This window comes from Panthera onca, chromosome B3 (assembly GCF_046562875.1).
Source record: "Panthera onca isolate mPanOnc1 chromosome B3, mPanOnc1 haplotype 2, whole genome shotgun sequence".
In the NCBI taxonomy this organism is placed as follows: domain Eukaryota; kingdom Metazoa; phylum Chordata; class Mammalia; order Carnivora; family Felidae; genus Panthera; species Panthera onca.
This window is the reverse complement of record NC_138344.1, coordinates 143,888,263-143,906,303: the sequence shown is the minus strand read 5'-3', so window position 1 is coordinate 143,906,303 and position 18,041 is coordinate 143,888,263. Positions and strand designations below refer to the sequence as shown.

The following is an 18,041-nucleotide window of genomic DNA, read 5'->3' as shown; positions in this document are numbered from 1 at the left end:
TCCTTGGGCAGGCCACGTCCAGAGACATTGTTCTGTCTGAAGAGGGCGGCAAGACTCCCTGGCAATCAGAGAAACTTCCTGGAAGAGGTGGCATTAAAGCAGGATGAGGTCACAGCTGTAGCCACAGTGTGGAGGTGGGACTGAAGGTGGCAGAACAGGATGAGTTGGGGCAGGTGGGCCGTGAGACCCTGAAGGGGGCATCCTTGCCAGTGGCTGACGTGGGTCCAGATATCAGAGGGTGACCTGGATAGGAGCCCATGCTGAGGCAGGAGACAGGCACCAGCCCTGCCTGGCCCAGCGTTGCCAGGAGTCCCTGCCACCTCAGGAGTGCAGACACGATACGAGGAGCGGCTGAACCCTGGCACAGGTGCCCTGTGTTCACAGAAGGCCCCAAGCTGCACGCACAGGTGCCCTGGGTACCCCGGTACACATGTGGGCACACACTTCGGTCAGGAGCTCTGTGGAAAGTAGCAGAAGGACAAAGTCCGAAAGTGAGTTTCTGCCAATAATCAGGAAATGCCATGAAGCGGCTGCTTCAGGCAAGGTTGGATCCAGGGGCTCTCTAAGCTCTCAGTCTCTGTGTCTGTCTGCGGGTCTCAGTCTCACTCTGTTTCGGCTTGGCTGCCCTGGCTGTTGGTTTCCCTCTATGCACAACCTTCCCGTGGCAGGAAAGGTGGCCCCCAGGACAGCTGGACCCCACACCTCTCTGACTAGGCCGCTGGGCATGGCTCAGTGAGGTCTCTGATTGGTTCCTGTTTCCAACTGTGCCCCAATCGCACGGTGCAGGGTTGCCGTGCTCCGACTGGCCATCTCAGCCCCCACCTAGTGTGAGGGCATTGTGAGTGACAGCCCTGCTCCCCCGCCCCAGGGTGGGGGGACAGATCCCCCGTGGTCCCCACCCAGACTTGCAGAACCTTGGGGATCACCCCTTTCCACTGTCCTGCCCCCCTACCTTCTCTACAGCTCTGTGGGGTGGATCAGCCCAAGGACAGTCCCCAGCTCCTTCCCCTTCACCTTTGTCCCTGATTTGCTGTGTGACCTCAGGTAGGCTCCTGCACATCTCTGGGCCTTAGTGTCCCTCTGGAGGGACTGAGGCTCCAGCGTGCTTGGTTCTCTTCCTGCGCAGGGAGAGGAGCCGGGCGGCGGGGGGGGGGGGGGGGGGGGGGGGAAGGGGGAAGGTGGGAGGATGAACAACAGCAGCCCCTCTTGGCAGGGCTCCTCCTGTCCCTCCGGTCTCCGCATGAAGTCACCTCTGCGGACAGGCCGTCTCCTCCCCACTGCAGCATCCTCCGTGAAGTGCCCCCGGGGCCCACGCGGTACCGTGGGAGCACAGGAGCTGCTCCTGGGAGGAAGGGATGGCACATGCTCCTCCCAGGGCCGGCTGGTCACCCCCGGGTCCTGCAGTCCTGCACAGACCCCTGCCAGACTCTGGCCCTGGAGGACCCCTCATCCTCGACCCTGCCGAACTCCAGATTTCTCTCGGCCTTTCGTCTGCGCAAACACTCGGTGCCAGGCCTGTAGCAGGGGCTGGGGCGCGGCCTTCCCGGATCTGCCGCTGGCCGGGGGGGAGGCAGGGGTGCATGAAGGACGTGCCACAGCGATCTGAGCAGGGCTCTGAGCAGCCAGAGCGTCGGGGACAGTGAGGGGGCAGGCCTCCGTGAGAAGGTGTGTGACCCCCCACCCCCCCCCAGCTGCCTGTAAAGGCCCAACAGGCTAAGGTCACCACAGGGTGTGCCTCCTGCCAGGCTGGTGGCCACCACTGGCTCAGACCACATGTCCCCCCCCCCCCCGCCCCGCCCCCCCCACCACAAGAGTGCTTTCACAGACTCCCTCGCATGCTCTCCCCGCCAGGATGCTGGCCTCTGGTCCTCAGACCCGGCTGCCAGCCCAGCCCCCTCAGTGCCCTGGGGGCCCTCTGAGCTCTGCTTTCCTCCAACGTCAGCCCTGAGGTCCAGGGGTCCACTGGGGAGCAAGACAGGGGGTCGTAGGCTTGGGGACATTCAAAGCTGCCCCTGCGCCTCTAACTCCTTATCCAGCCCCCGAGGAACATGCCGGATGCCTCCGGGCAGCCCCGCGGCACTTACAGGTCCCAGCCGGCCCTCCACGGTGCCCTTGGACCTCCTCCGCGGACTTCCGTTCTCCCAGTGGCGGTGGTGTTTTTCACGGATCTCTTTGGTTCAGGATTTAGCTTCTGCAGCTGTCCGTTTTCAGGAAACTGGAAACACTCGCTCTTCACGACAAGCAAGCGCATCTCCAGGCCTTCGCCCGTCTGGTTCCGGTACCGTCCCTCAGGTCAGTGGGCGGGTCCAAGCACCAAGGTGAACCTCAGTCACAGAAGACCAGCAAAGTGCAGGGAGGGCTCCGGGGACGGGCCCCTCTCCAGACCTTGATCTTCTCACTAAAGACAGATCCTCAGAGAACGCAGGCGCACGGTGGACTCCGGCATCTTTGCAGGTTTGGTCCTCGGCTCCTGTGGGATGTCGCTGCCTCTGCGAGCAGGTCGATACCAACAGTGGCAGAGCCGGCAGCACGGGGAGGCCTGCACACGTTCCTGCACCCTGGCTTGGCACGAGTTCCTAGCTGGCCCTGCAGAGGTCTTGGTTGGAGGGGTTCAGAACAGAGCGGCCCCACCCCCACCCCCTGAGCCGAGGGAGGCAGCCCCCGGGTCACCAGGAACCGCCCGGTCCCTCCTCTCCTGGACCAAGCCTCCCAGGTCGCTGGGCGAGCAGGGCTGTCCCCAGTGTTGACTCGAGGACCAAAGCCAAGGCTGTGGGCCGGTCTGACGTGCTCCTACACCGTCAGTCCTGGCTGAGGTCTGGGTTCAGGTAGGGGAGCTGCTCCGAGCACCCCATTTCTCATCACACCCGCCCTCTGCTGCTGGACAGCGGCCCAGATCTGCGGCCGCCTCTGCCCAGTGTCCCCACCGGCGCCTCCGGCCCAGGTGCAACCAGCAGGGGGTGCTCTTCTCCTGGGGTTTATTGCCCACTTCCCTTCCTGTAGGACTCCAAAAGTTTCCAAAAGGCTGAAAGCCAAGGATCCAGTTCTGAAATCCCAGCTGAGCCACCCCCTCCGAAGGAGCTGGAAAACCCCAAGCACACATGGCCTTGCAGCTGCTGCTTTATGCCTCGGGCATCCCAGCCCACAGAACTGTCCACACCGTGTCCCCGGGCCAGGAGGTGGGTCAGGGCTGTCCTCGGGGCTCCCACGGTGCCGCTCAGCGTCCCTGCTGTGGTTGCGACCCCGGTGGGAGCCCAAGGCTGAGCACCAGAGACACGGTTGGGGCGCAAGCCCTTCACCACAGGGTGGGGTGAACTGGGACCCTCCAGGCGGAGGGAGGCGGTGCAGGAACCTACATTAGGAAGGGCCGGGGTGGGGGAGGGCCCTGGACTCCCCACTGTGTGTATCACCCTGGCTCTGAGGGCATAGGGTGGGGAGGACTCCGCCCCCCCCCCCCCCCCCCAGTTGAGGGACAGCAGGAACAGTGTGACCAGAGAGCCTGTGTGGGACCCTGGATGGGGCCACCTTCCTGCTGCCCACAGTGCTAGTGGCCCAGGGGGGCGCAGTGGTGACATGTGGGGGAGCAGGGCAGTGGGGGAGGGGCTGGGCGGTTCCCAGGGACTTTGCACTGGTGCCGGAAAGCAGCTTCCACACGGATAATTTGGGGGTGCCCACACGGGCTTCCTGCCCCTGGGCCTGATCCATAGGACCACCTAGAGAAATGCTGAGCTGGGAGGAGGTCCTTCTGGCCCTCCAACCCCAACACTCCTATGAGCAGCTGCTAGAACTTGTCGCCTGGAGCCCTACAAGCACCTGTGAAGGTCAGCGCTGGTACAGTTTTGTTTCTTGGTTTTTGTTTTTTCTAAGCGTGGAGCCCAGCGCAGGGCTTGAACTCACGACCCTGAGATCAAGACTTGCACTGAGATCAAGAATCAGATGCTTAACCAGCTGAGCCACCCAGGTGCCCCTGGTATAGCTTTTTAATAACCACGTTCTAGAAAGGAGAGATGCTGTCCTTCCATGACAGATGAGGAAACGGAGGCTCCAAGAGCACAAAAGCCCACAGCCGATGAAGTGGTGGACCCGGGGCCAGGGGACACCAGGTCTGGGGCCCCTCCACCATTCCAGATGCCGGGGCACCGGCCTGGCAGCAGAGTGGGGGCCACCTCCCCTGCTCTGGACCAGGCCACAGACTTGAGAGAGAGGCTGCCGGGCGCCCCAGCCTCCGGGACTCGCCGAGGTCAGAGCCACTGCCTCGCAGGGGAGGCCAGGAAGCCACGGGCAGGAATGGCTCCACAGTCTGCAGGGTCTAGTGCAAACCAAGCATACGAGACCCCTTCTGCACACGTTAAGAACTTGAAGATGGTGACGGCAGAGGACTGAGCCAAGTGTGGGCCCTTCTGAGTGTGGGGCTGGGTGAGCACACGGGTCACTGCCAAGGCCACTTCTGAGAGAAGAGCCTGGGAGGCCCCACGGAGGCGGGGTGGGGGGGGAGGGCCCCCACACCCCAAGCCCAGGGCTCTGCCTGTGGAGACGGCGGAAAGAGAAACCAGGACTCCTTAGTCAGATTTATTTTCCTCTAATCAGACAGTTGAGCATTTCCAAGTTTTGCATTCTACACTCTTACAAACTTTAGTTAGCATCAGAAACACAAAAACATCGCAAGACCTCAAAACACAAATAAATACCAAATAAAACCACACACAATATACAGTAAACAAAAATATAAAACATAATAATGCTATCAGAAAACCAGACATGTTGTTAATTCACATGAACAACATGATTATTGCTGAGCAATAACTTATACTGTCTTTTTGTTGTTTTTTTTTTTTAGAAGAGCAGAAAAACAGGACGTGAATCACTGGTCACAATCACTTGGAGTGTCAAGATGGGGCCTCACAGCGAGCGGTTACTACAGACGGCAATTTTTAAAACAGGCGGGTTAAAAATACAGAGTCAAATGAGAGATTGGCCTTCTTTGGTCTTTGTTTTTGGGTAACAGAACTGGACGAAGAGGTGCGCCGTCAGGGAGATTGCGGCTCTAACAACGTCACACAATTGTCTACACGGGTTCACACACTTCTGTGATCACAGATGCTATTCTATAGGTAATTCTTGTAGAAATCCTTGGAAATAATGCCGGCGTTTGTGTTTACCAATTAAGTCAGTTTGCTGTTGAAGGTTATCTTACTTGTCTAATGGGGGACTGAGTTATAAAAACCAATCACCACTAACGGCAGGAGTGGCACAGCCATCCCGGACTTGACCCTCTTCCAATGCGACAGTTCGCGAGACTCAAGATGCAGCAGCGGAAATGAAAGGCAAGCACTGCTCGGCGCCACCAGGGCCTCCCCACACCAGACCGGCCACCTCCGTGCACGTGGGCCACGGGAGGCCAGGGGGCAGCACCCCCGGGGACCCCCACCCCCCGCTGGCCCCGGCTCCCCGGTGACGGCCTGCCCCGCCCGGCCAGACAGTACCGACGACCAGGTCACCTGCCGACACCGGAGCCACACACGGCCCTCACCCGACTTCGGCCCCAGTGGACATAATTCTATTTTGGAGAAAATAAAGCTGTCGGGATTTGCAAATGGAAGACAGAACCATGGTCTCGGGCTGACAGGCAGATTTGGGCGACAGACCCCTCATTCACCTCCCACACGCTCACAAAAGGAAGGGGCTCCCCCCGGCTCTCCTCCGCACTCTGAGAAAGGTCTGGACCAGAAGGAAGAAAACAGTATTGAACAGCTCTGCTGACCCAGAGAAGAGGGACTTCCCTTGGAGGGCTGAGGTTTGGGCACGAGGTCCCAGGAGGAGTGCGGCTCCTGACCGGCCCCGTGAACGCTGGCAGAGAGGCCGGGAGCCAGACACGTCCGTGATGGGCACAGAAGGACAGTGTCCCCCCTCCTTCACACACAGAGTAGGGAGGTGGTGTGCACCCCCCAGGATGTGAGTTGGGGGCGGGTGGGTTCTGCCACTCTGCCCACCTCCCTTGGGCAGACAAAGAAATGACCCACCACGGGAACCTGCCGTGTTTAAGGGTCTGTCCAGACACCCCGTCCCCTGCTGGCTGCAGGATACCAGGCCTGCCACCGGTGGCCATGACACTGCCTGCTGATGACAGCTGCAGGCCTCACCTGGGACATGTGGCCCCAGCGTGGGTGGCCAAGGACCCTGCCTCACCAAGGTGGGCCGCAGTGGTACAGGGGAAGCCTCGGGGGCATCGGCTCTGCCAGAGAGCCCCCTGGAATCTGGGCAGCATCTGAAGGGCCTGGTGGGGGTGGCCGCCACGGAGGACAGGCTTCCTGTACTCCACGGCCCTCTGGGGTCACAAGGCGAGGAAAAACTGGATCGGGCAGGAAAAGAAAGGCGCATCTGGGCCGAGAGCTCCCTTGCTCTACCTGCTGCCTCGCAAAGGCTGCTCCGGGAGGAGGCTGTGAATTGGGGCCACAACAGTGGCCCCCACGAGGCCTTCCCTGTCCACCTGCACAACGACCCACCCTCAGGGGGTCAGCGCCACCCTCTTGTAGGACAGGTCTTAGAAGAACAATTTGCGAGCGTTCCTGTCTCCTCTGTGTTACCTATGAACCTAGGACACTGAAAAACCGAACTTCTAGAAGAGGCCCAGGTGAGGGGACTCCAGCCTCCCCGGGGCCGGTCTAATCCCCAAGAGCCAAATGCCACTCCGCCACTCAAAGACTCCCAGCCTCTTGGGGCAGGCCCCTCACTCACGCCCACCACGCCGTGTGCTCCCCAGCAGGTGCCCACCCATCACCGACAAGCCCAGCCCCGGGCCGCCAGCCCCCCAAGCAGCCTCCATGGTCCGCGCAGGAGTGAGCGGCACGCGTCCAGAGAACCGCACGAGGCAAGCAGAGACAGTGAGTTGTCTTCATTTCCGGCACGAGGCTGACAGGGAAGCCGACTGGCTTGATTCACACGCAAGACTCGGTGGTGGTTTTTCTAAAGCGCTGGAACAGTTTTATCCCATGGGGAAATCTGTCACTTTTAGGAAACAGGAAAAGTGCACCCAATACACGCCGCGTAGGACACCGTTCTCTTGTTGCTGGGACCCTGGGAAGCCGGGAGGGTTGGCCGCTCGGGGACCACAGCCGGAGGCCGGCGCCGGGCGGCGAGCACCAAACCGGGGCACCGAGGAGTCAGGATGGAAGCAATGCCAGGTGCGTCCATCCGGGCAGGTCCTCGCACTCGGGTCCTTCGGGAGGCCGCTCTCCAGACAAGTGCGCGAGAGGGAAGACGTGCACCAAACGGTGGCCAAAAGGCACACGACCCACCCCCCCGCTGTCGCCAATTATTTTCAAGCCACAAGATGAGGCTTCTGCACATCCTCACCCCAGGGGATGGCGCCAGCTCCTGATGCCACGTCCTATGGGCTCCTCGGGAGGAGGCCCAAAGGGCCCGTCATCTCCCACTAGGAGCGTGTGTGGGAGGGGCGACTGGGAAAGCGCCCCCCACCAAGGGACAGATGCTTCCAGAAGTGATTCCAGGTAGCCCACCCCCAGAAGAATTTCAACCAGGAGAGGCAAAGAACTGTTGTTGTTGTTGTTGTTGTTGTTTTACCAGACCAAGAGGTTGCTTTTATCTCAAATGTGTTACTATTGTCCACACTCTTAGTGATGGGGGAGGACGTAGGCATGCCACAGGCATGTCCCCGCTGGTAACCCCTGGCCTCGGGAAAGCCACCTGAGGCCAGGCAGGAGGGGCTGCCAGGCGTCCTGTCTCCCCTGGGTCTCCGGGGTAGAACCAGGGCAAGGTCTGGAGGAGGTCGGGAACACCTTTGAGGGACAGCGGTCCCGCAGCACCCACGGGTAGTCCTTCCTCTCTGCACGGGGACTCACGACTCCTTCTGGACAGGACGGAGGAGGCGGACTGGCCCTCAAAGCAACGGGGGTGGGGGCAGGGTGGGGAAAGTAAAGGAGATGAATAGACGAGCACTTAACTGCTAACGGGCGTGGCAGGTGCTTGGAACCGATGAGGTCACTTACGGAAGGGGACGGCGTGCGCTAGGAGGGCACTTCCAGCAGGCACTGGGGCGGAGGCACGCCCAGGGCAGATGGCAGCACCAGAGACACGGCGGGCCACCGGGCACCAGCCCAACCGTCCCCGCGTGAGCACGGGGGAGCCCAGAGGCAGGCAGTCTGAGGTGCGCGGCCCAGATGCGGTGGTTCACACACACTGGTTTAGCCCAAGGAGCACCCGTCACGTGTAGCACCCATCAGTGGTAAGAGCACCCAGAAGCGCGGCGCACAGCGGGGGGCGCAGGGAGGCAGGGCTCCGGCTTCTAGTCACAGTTGGACCATTGAAAGAAGGTAAACAGTGAGTGAGCTGAGAAGATGCCGTCTGGGCAGGCGCAGGCTGGGACGGTCCCCGGGCCACCCTTCCCGAGGGAGTGGTGGTTCCAGGACCCCGTCCGTCAGCCTGGGCAGGCCCCCCCCGAGAGCGGCGGTCTCTGGAATGCTCAGAGGGTTCTGCTTCGTGGCGGGTGGGCGCCCACGGCCCAGGCGGGGACACGGAGAGGCGCGGTGGCTGCCCCGCTCCTGTCCTGGGGGTGGGACCGCGCCCGTGCTGGGACCAGGCGGCTCGCTCTGGGGGCCCAGAGACTTGGAATCTGTGATGACTGAGCAGTGGAGGCTCCAGAAGCGGAAGCTGAGCCTGGCTTCCTCAGCAGGCACGGGGCTGTCTGAGGGCCCTTGCAGAGGCAGGGGTCTAGTGGTCGAGAGGAACGCCGGGTCAAACTATCACCTTCTAGAGTTACAGTGAACACAAAGCCAGGGTCGAGAAGCAGCATGTCACATCTAAGGCACATAGACAGTATGCCACCACCTCTATGCAAAGATGTCGCCTTTGGAGATCGTTAACAGAATGCAGCAATGTGACAGAATGAAGAAAAACACACCTGCTGTGGCCTCCTTCAGCACGAGCCACCTGCCCACCCCCGGACCCTGGACGCCGAAGGCCAGAGTTGTCAGCAACAGAGAGCGTGTCTGAATACGTGGGGCAGAATTTTAAAAGCCTACAGGATTTTGTTTAGAACTCCAAAGTTCAACAAATGCCCTATTTTAGGGTGAAAACAATTATAAATCTGAAAATGATGCACAGCATCCATGAGCAGTTTCCCTTTCGTAATAATTTTGAAGTAGTGTCATTAACTACGACAGAGATTGAAGGTTACATTTCTAACGAGAAATACAGCAGGTTGAGTATGCTCTTTCCTATCACAAGTGATAACCAGCGTTTGATAGTTTACATTTTCTGCCAAGAAATATCAGTCTATCAACGTTTTAAAACAAAATGTCTGCAGTAACAATTATCTTAGAACTTCAAATTAAAAAATGATTCTGAATTCAGACTTCCAAAAAAGACCTAGGTGTACTTCAGGGTCTTCTGACAAACAAATTATTAAAACAGAGACCAGATGAGGCCTTAAAAATAGACAGTATACTATATTTGAAACAAGATTGCACTCTTGAATTTTAGAATATATTAGAATTGCATTATTATCTCATAAATTCTTCTTTTACTTAACATGCTGACATGTCCAGCTGTCCCCAGGTGTGTGCGTGTGCGTGTGCGTGTGTTTTCTTTTTTTGGTGTTCAAGTTTAAGGAAGAAAAAACCATGGTTCTTTTGTTTAGCATATATGTGTTCCACCTTAATTAACTAGATCTTTAAAAATGAAATGAAAACCTTCTCTGACAGCAGTATCTATCACGTTGGAGGATAAATAATTCTTCAGAGTGGAGCTGCTAGTCTATTAGAAAACATGTCGGGTGTGTCCTCCCACGCGGCTCCTCCCGCCGGCCCGCGGCCACCTTCTGCTGCTTCCTCCGTTCCACAAGGTCCTTTTCTGAGCGCGAGGACCTCGGTGGAGACAGCCGGTTCAAACCCCCCAGAGGAGTTGCCTTCTGCTCAACCCACCTCCCCAGTGACTTGTCAGGGGTCAGGCAGATCCGAAGTATCCACTATGACTTTAATAAAAATGGTATCATCTTTAATATATGTCCCGTTTTCTAGCACAGTTTGGGCCACAAACACCGGGCAGCCGGAGGCGATATTCATCTCCCCGGTGGGTTTCTTGAAGCTGCTGCTGTTGGGGTCCGGCTTGAACGCGTCTCCCAGGTGACGCCGAGAGGACCCCTGATCCATCAGCATGAGTGTCACTTTCTGCTTGAACGGCCAAGGAAGCAGGGCATCGTATTCTCCACGCATGATGACAAAAAACAGCGACAGGTGCGTCCCCTTGCCCATGCCATCCCCGTTCAGGTAGACCCTGGCACACATCTTATAGCCAAAATAGCCCGTGTAGAAAGGCTGGCTGTAAAGGGACAGGGTCTTCCCCATGACGGCTTCCTGCTTCCGCCGCTTGTAATCTCGGATCTTCCAGATCAGCACGCCATTGTAGCTGGCGGTCTCCAGAACCTGGAAGCGCAGATCCATGTCGGCCAGGCGGATGTCGTGGACGCTCAGCATCTGGTCGTGCCGGCTCAGCTGGGACTCCAGCAAGCCTGCCGCGGGTGAGGACAGATGGGGTGAAGGAGGCCTGTGAGTGTCAGGAAGGCTCGGGAGCCCCGTTCCCGCCAGCACCGGCACTAAATGAAATGGCTTTGGGGCCGAGGACCGGCACCTTCACGTGTCCTGAAACACGGGCCTCAGGCCCCTGCCTTGCTGGCCCCCAACACCCACGGCCACAGCCCGCTGGGATGCAACACCGGGGGTCACGGGGCCTTGTGCGGCGCAGGGCACGTCGCTGCGGCGCCTTCCCTCCGGCAAGGCACCCTCAGGGCCCCGTGGGGGCAGGGACAGGCCACCCTCTTGCTCAAGTCCCCCTGACTTCCGGCCTGATGCTTGGAGTCACCTGTACCCTGAGTGGCCTCTCCCCACGTCACTCCCGGTCCTCCGCTTAACCCAGGGGGTTCGGGGGCACAACCTCAGTCCCTCTGCACCAGTAACCCCGGTCACGCAAACATTCCGAATATTCGCTCGGTCCCCAAAGCAGCTTCTAGATCTCAGAAACGCGCTGGCTGAGCGCGCCACCAAGTCTCCTGCCTCACCCGCTGGTCGCTTCTGTCCCCTGGGCCTGACAGCACAGCTGGGAACCCCCCACCATAGCAAGGTGTCCACCCCGCACCCACTCTCTACCGCGCTGGCATCACACGGAGCGGGCGTGTCTACGCAGCACACATTTCTCTCACGAAGGCCTCTCTGGCTGGAGGGCATCGCACCTCTGCACGAGTAGCATCTCACCGGAAATCGCTGCTCGAAGGTGGCGCGTGCCTAACGCACCTCCCGCACCAGCTCAAGCCCCCAGACCTGGCCGGGCTCCCAGCGGTGGACTGGGACGCGTGCCGCCCCCTGGACCCATCCCACCCCCCTGCTCCTGCCCCGCGGCCCTCACCTGTGTTCCGAGCCGCCTGCCCGGCGCTTTTGTCCACACTCTCCAGCTCGGTCACTCGGTTCTGGAGGGATTCCACGCTGCTCTTCATGCTGTCCGCTTCCTCCCAGTTCTGCCGGAACGGGCGGATCTCTTTGTCAAGCTCTTTCAATTTCTCCGCCTGGCTGTCGATTACCCGCTTCCAAATCAAAGGCATCAGAAGGCAAAATGCAGTTAGAACTCTCTGAAGACGCTATGCCACCGCCATCGGACACCGGCTGGTTAGGAAGAGCGGCCAGCCCAGAGCTGCGCGGATGAGCCCGTGCCAGCTCTCACACGGGCACCTCACCTGTCACCCACACCCATCTCAGGGGACACAAGTGCCGTGGATCCCCGTCCCAGAGGAGGGGACCGAGGCACAGGGGCCCCACACCACTCTGTCGCAGGGTCTCAAGTTCAGGACATTGGAGGCTGTGGGAAGGTCTCCGTTTCCCAAAGGGCCAAGCCACGTGCAGGGGCCAACGTGAGTCTCCTCGGAGGCTGCCTGGCGCGGGGCAGGAGGGGCCGCCCTGTCTCCGTGGCTACAGACAGCGCCCTAGAACCCTGCCTGGGTCCCGAGAGGGGGCCGCCAGCACCCCGGCACCTGCTCCAGAAACCTGGCGTCTGCACGGGGCTGGCAGCAGGAAGAACCCTGAGGGCAGGTCTTCAGACCCTGGCTGAAACGGAGAGGCCAATCCCTAGGAGGGGGCTGCCCCCCACCCCCCGCACCGGGCTCACTGTGGCCCCTGGGGACAGAAACACTACTGACAGACACGTGGCTGTTGACACAGACGCTGCATTTTATGCTATCTTAAATCATTCAGAAAGCCTTTTTTTTTTTTCCCCCAGAAACACACAGACATTTTAACAGTAAGCAGTGGGATGAGACCCGCCAGCTACGGCAACCCAGCCTATTTTCCAGGACTGGCACACCCACCTGCTGGATGAAGGGTTTTCCCTTCCGAAAAGGATCTGCGTTGTTTTGAAATGAAGCTGGGAAGGCTGGGGGGTTTGGCCCCCTGTGTGGAGCCGCAGGCCGCACAGGGGAGAGCCCCGGGCCTGCCGAGTTCACTTCTCCTTTCGGAAGCCTATTTTTAAACATGGAGTTTCAGCACCTTTGCTGGCTGTTAATAACCACCAAGGAGCAAACATGGTAGGTCTGGTTACTTTTTTGGGGCAGAAGGTTCGGTATTATTCTTCCTCTTCTTTCCAAGAAAACCCGGTATTAGCCAACTTTTAAAAAGCGAAGATGACTTCTATAAAAAACACCCCTGCCCACACTGATGTCACTTATTTCTCTATGTGTGTCTGGAAGCATATTCACTTATTTATTTTTTAAAGTGTATTTGTTTTGAGAGAGAGCAGGAGAGGGGCAGAGAGAGGGGGAGACCAAGAATCCCAAGCAGGCTTCACGCCATCAGTGTGGAGCCCCAAGCTGGGCTTGAACTAACAAATCACGAGATCACGACCTGAGCCAAAATCAGAAGTTGAACGCTTAACTGACTGAGCCGCCCGGGGGGCCTCCGGAGGCACATTTGAAACGAAGTCTGTTTTCTGGGGACAAGACTCCGACATCAGGACGCCCGAACCCATAATGTATTTCTGATGAGAATCTGCAGTGGCTGTCACGCCCTCTACCCACGGAGAGTGTAAGCTCGGCTAACGTGGGTCCTAGAGAGTTTAAGAGGGGAGCTCATGAAAACCTGTGCAATCGACGGTGGTCCTGAGGGATGCCATTGCGTAACCTGGTGGACATGGGTGGACACGAGTGGCGGAGTGGCTTGGGATGAGCCACGCGTCACCTCTCCGCCTCGTGGCCCCGAGGTAAGAAGGGGGTGACGCCGCGGTGCCTCCCTCCCAAGGCGGAGGATGTGCACGTGGTGATGTCAGGAACGAAACCGCAGTGTGAAATGAGGGCTGCCGTAGGGGCACGGCCCGGACTAGAGCTCAGGGACGCAGAGTTGGCTGGCGGGGGCGGGAGAGAACACGTGCACACACAGGCACGCACACCCACACGCACACGTACGTGCGCACACGCAGGGCTCTACCGAGTCACTTGAAAGGAGCTCCACGCACACAGCAAGGGAACATGTGCTGTTTTTAAACAGGCCCCTCCTCTGCATAAATGGCACGGTGTCGCTCGTCTAAACCAAAGTCTAGAGTGCAGCCAATGTGATTTCACTCTCGAGGAGTGGTCTACACAGCCGCTGCCACGTTTCTGTAAGAACAAATCCTGAACGCAGGTGAGAACAAGAGTCTGGGAGCGAGAGACGGCACAGGTTGCAGGCTTGTAAACAAATCCTAACCGAGAGAGCTGCTGTCAGAGCATCAATTCATCAGTGTCAGGCACTGTGCACTCGAGGGCTTAAGCCACCGTCTCTCTTCCTGTCACTTGCACCATGGGGTCACCGGGACCTACGCACCAAACACTGTGCAAACAGGATGGTGCGGGTGGCACTTGGGGGCCAGGCGGGCAGTGTGCCACACGGCTTTGCTCCTGCCCCCGGGGCTCATCTAGTCTCTGCCAACAACAGGCCAGGGATTCAGCTGACACCTAGGTGGCCTTTTTTCGTTAAGAAAAACAGGTTCTTTGGGGCTCCTGGGTGGCTCAGTCAGTTGCACGTCTGACTGCGGCTCAGGTCATGGTCTCACGGCTCGTGAGTTCGAGCCCCGTGTCGGGCTTTGTGCTGACAGCTCGGAGCCTGGAGCCCGCTTCGCATTCTGTGTCGCCCTCTCTCTCTGCCCCTAACCCACTCACATTCTGTCTCTGTCTCTCTCAAAAATAAATAAATAAACATTAAAAAAATTTTTTTAAAGAAAAACAGGTTCTTTAAAAAGTAAAATATTAGGAAATTGCCTTTCCTGGGTCAGCAAAAGCAAACACACTCTTAAATTCCACTCCTTTTAACCAACATCCGTATATATCTGTGGCCCTCAGGAACTCTGCACTCCATGTGTCCCACCGTATTTGGGGTTTTAGGTCTAATGGAGAATCAGACGAGGAAGGAGAGGACACAGAGACTAACATGTCTGTCATCACCGTGGTGGTCCAATGCATACGGCTGGGGGAGCGCTGAGGAGAGCAGGGGTAGGGGAAGGGACGGGTTCTGATGTGAGGAAGGAAATGACGAGAGGTGCACCTGGGAGCCAGGCTCTGGATGAAGAGGTGGAGAAGGCTCTGGAAGGGCTGGAGGGAAGGGCCCCTGGGCCAAACATGCTTCACAGCGAGTCAAGGCCTCCAGGGCTCCAGCCAGAGGCCTTCCACCCACAGTCACGGAAGACTGCCAGCCCAGCCTATCTGTCAGGCCGGCCCCACCGTGAAGCAAAGGTGAGCTTCCGCCTCCCAAAGCATTGCCCGGCTAGACGCAGAAGCCACTGGGGGAAATGCTGGACCATCCCAAGGACGTTTCAGTCCTCGGTGACTTGTCCCTGGCACTTAATGAGATTAGGCATTTCGAGCCCCGTGTGATCTGAGTCCCTTCCTCTCAGTATAGTCTATTTTCCTCCATGCTTCTCCCTCCATGGAGAGTGCCCGCCTACTTAGGACCAGTCGGGGCACCACCCGCATGACCGCTCGGCCCCCACTGCTCTGCACTCCGGCAACCTGGTTCCCCCCTTTCTTTTGGACTTAGGTCTCAGCCGTTTATGAAATTACAAAAGTGTTAAAATATAAATCACACACGGCAGAATGACTAAATTCTACGAAAAAGTAAATTAAATTCAAACTTTTCACGTTGGAAGGGGGGAAATGGAGAGGATGCATGTGATAACATCGGAGGGTTCAGACAAGTGTCCCCGTGACCCCTCTGTGTACATCCTAATTTTATCTGGTCGTAAAAGATGACGTATAAATGACCCCACTACTTATTCACTCTTTCTTCTGTCGGTGATATTTTTAACAGGTGATTTTCTAGCATAACGTGAACTTCCGTGTCCTTTCCACGCCGCTCTATGCACCCCAGGGCAGCCGCCAAGCTGCTGGCAGCCAGGACGCGAGTGGGGCCATGTAGGTGAGTGTGGCCTCTGGACATTCTGAATATTTCCATGGGCACTCTGCAAAATGCCAGGGACCGCCAGCAGGAGGCTTGTTGGTGTTTTATGTGACGTGCTTTTTTGGCTTGATTCAATACCAATGACTTCTAACACAACCTATTATTCCAAACACTGTGTTTTTCCTCAACTCTGGACAACCGCAACATTTTAACACAAACGAAATTTAGGTAATAAATCTCTCTGCAACTTAAGCCACTGTGAATAACCTCTGCTGTTAAAGTGGGAGGAAAGCCATCCTCAAAGATGCTGTGACCCTGAGCTACTAGAAATATTTCACCTTCCAGTTAAGAGGGAAACACACCTAAGTAAAAACACTGAAAAGCCATTTTGGAAACGTAGGTGTGTATATGATGTGCGTGGGGATTAGTCTAACAAATGTATACTGCGAGTAAGCTGACGTACAGAGAAGATCTACAAAATGATACGCTAACCGGGGCCCGTGTTGAGAACAGAAGGGAGGAGCAGCATTCTGATCAGACCTCTTTACACGATCACCCGTTTCTGGCGAAGGCTGACATGTCTGTTCTGAGGTACGCGTGGATCGCTATCGTCAAACAGTGTGGGGAGAGTGTGTGTGCCTCTAGAAGATTCATAACAAAACAGATTGGCTCTGCTTCACCTTAGGAAGTGAAACTTCACGCAAAACTGCTCAGGAACAATATGAAATCTTAAATAATTTTTTAAAACACGGGCTTGAAGTCTTACTTCACCAGCAGTGACTCAAAGGCACAGAAGAGAGGCCTGGGGCTTGTGGTCCAGGGAAAAGGGGGGCGGGGGAAGAAAGAGTGGCCTGTGCCTTTCTCGAGGCTTAAGCAAGAGAAACAGGTGGTCTATCTGACAAAAGTCAGGGCCTTTGCTCAAACGTCTCACTGACAAAGTCCTGAAGAACAGACACGCTCCTCTACCCTGTGATCCAGCCACAGACGTAAGCTTCTTACCTGTAAATGAAGTATTTTGGATTCATTATTTCGAAGCATTTCCTTTTGTCTCTCAATTTCAATTTCAAAGCTACATATCTGATTGTGCAGACTTTGTATGCTCTTGTTTTTTTCTACACTTTCATTCTGTAGCAAGGAAACCTGAAGAAGAAATTCGTCAATTAAGCAAACAAAACATGGTTTTATAAATTTATAACAATTGTAATAATAGTTGCTCACATTTTTGCAATATAGGCCTTCTACCAGCCCAACGTAAGGAGTTCCAGAAAAAAAAAAAAAAAAATCCCTTCATACGGAAATGGAGGTCCCGGTAACTTAATAGGAAATCCTACACAGGGTGTTTCTCAGACTCACTCCCAGTAATTAAATAGGGCGAGGTCCAGCAGCCGACTGAATTTCAGAATGAATGGGACACTCTAAAGTTTTTACTGAAAACGAATAAATCTTTCACCAGACAGGCTTTCAAACTTTGACCAGGAAACACAGTAGGAGACATATCCTTACATCTCGCCCCACTTGTACAAACGTTCGTGTGTGTGTGTGTATCCCTAAGAAACAGGTATTACAAAACCATACTTGCCCTAACCATTCCCATGTTCCCTGATACTTTCTCTTTTATTCTATTTTACTTTAAAAAGTGCCAGTTGCCATCCACTAAATTGTCTCACTTCCACCCACGGGCCATACCCACACTCTGAAAAGCTTTCCCAGCATAATGGGAAAGCACAGCGGGAATAAAAAGCTATATGCATGCTTCAGTTAACCCTTAGGGCCAACTCCTAGCCCTCCAACAGAGACTTGAGGCTTCAGGGGACAGGTGCCCGGCCTGTCGCCCAAGATGATCTTCCACAAAGCTCAATGTATTCACCTGCAAGGCCACGTCAGCCCAAAGAAGGGCCTGCTGGTGGGGGGGGCGGGGGCGGGGAGCAGTTCCAAGCCCACCTTTGATCTTTTCAAAATCTTTCTGGAAAATAATTAGCTCCCAAGAACCAATTTACACTGGTCTTAAAAGCCCCCAGGTGAGGACTCCGAGGCCAACTCCCATAGGGCTGCCTTCTCACAAGACTGCTCCCTGAGGCACTCTGGCCTTAGGAAAGGCCCCTCTACTGACAGATGTGTCTGGGCACAGCTGCTGCCCCCGAAGACAGAGGGCCCCATGGTGGGCACTGGGACAGCTCCATTCATTGTGCTCCCAATACGGACAACACCTGAGGTGACGGCCCAAGGGCATGTCAGGACAAACCCGGGTGTGATAAAGCACAGATTCCTGGTGTCCCTGTGAAGGCAGACACCTTTCTATATGCAATCTGCTCAGGCAAGCAGCACCTCTGGGCACAATCAGTCTGTTTTATTTTATTAATTTTTTAATGTTTATTTATTTTTACGACAGAGCGTGAGTGGGGGAGGGACAGAGAGAGAGAGGGAGACACAGAACGTGAAGCAGGCTCGAGGCTCTGAGCTGTCAGCTCAGAGCCCAGCACGTGGCTCGAACCCATGGACTGCAAGACAGTGACCCGAGCCGAAGTCGGACCCTTAACCAACGGAACCACCCACGCACCCCAGTCTGTTTTATTTTATTTATTAAAAAAAAATGTTTTTAATGTTTATTTATTATTGAAAGAC

At 56.4% G+C, this 18,041-nt stretch overlaps 1 protein-coding gene across 9 annotated transcripts in view; it reads right to left on the bottom strand.

Moving 5' to 3' along the window:
* Positions 1-4,553: 4,553 nt before the first annotated feature.
* The window catches only part of TRAF3 (TNF receptor associated factor 3), a 126,331-nt gene continuing 112,843 nt past the window's right edge, over positions 4,554-18,041 (bottom strand). For all 9 annotated transcript variants that reach the window (XM_060620828.3, XM_078447821.2, XM_060620830.3 and 6 more), the window contains 3 exons: positions 16,419-16,559; positions 11,413-11,587; positions 4,554-10,522 (listed from right to left, as the gene is read on the bottom strand). In XM_060620828.3, coding sequence (XP_060476811.1) covers positions 9,951-10,522; positions 11,413-11,587; positions 16,419-16,559 — 888 coding nt within the window. In that variant the 3' untranslated portion in view covers positions 4,554-9,950. The remainder of the gene's footprint in view (positions 10,523-11,412; positions 11,588-16,418; positions 16,560-18,041) is intronic.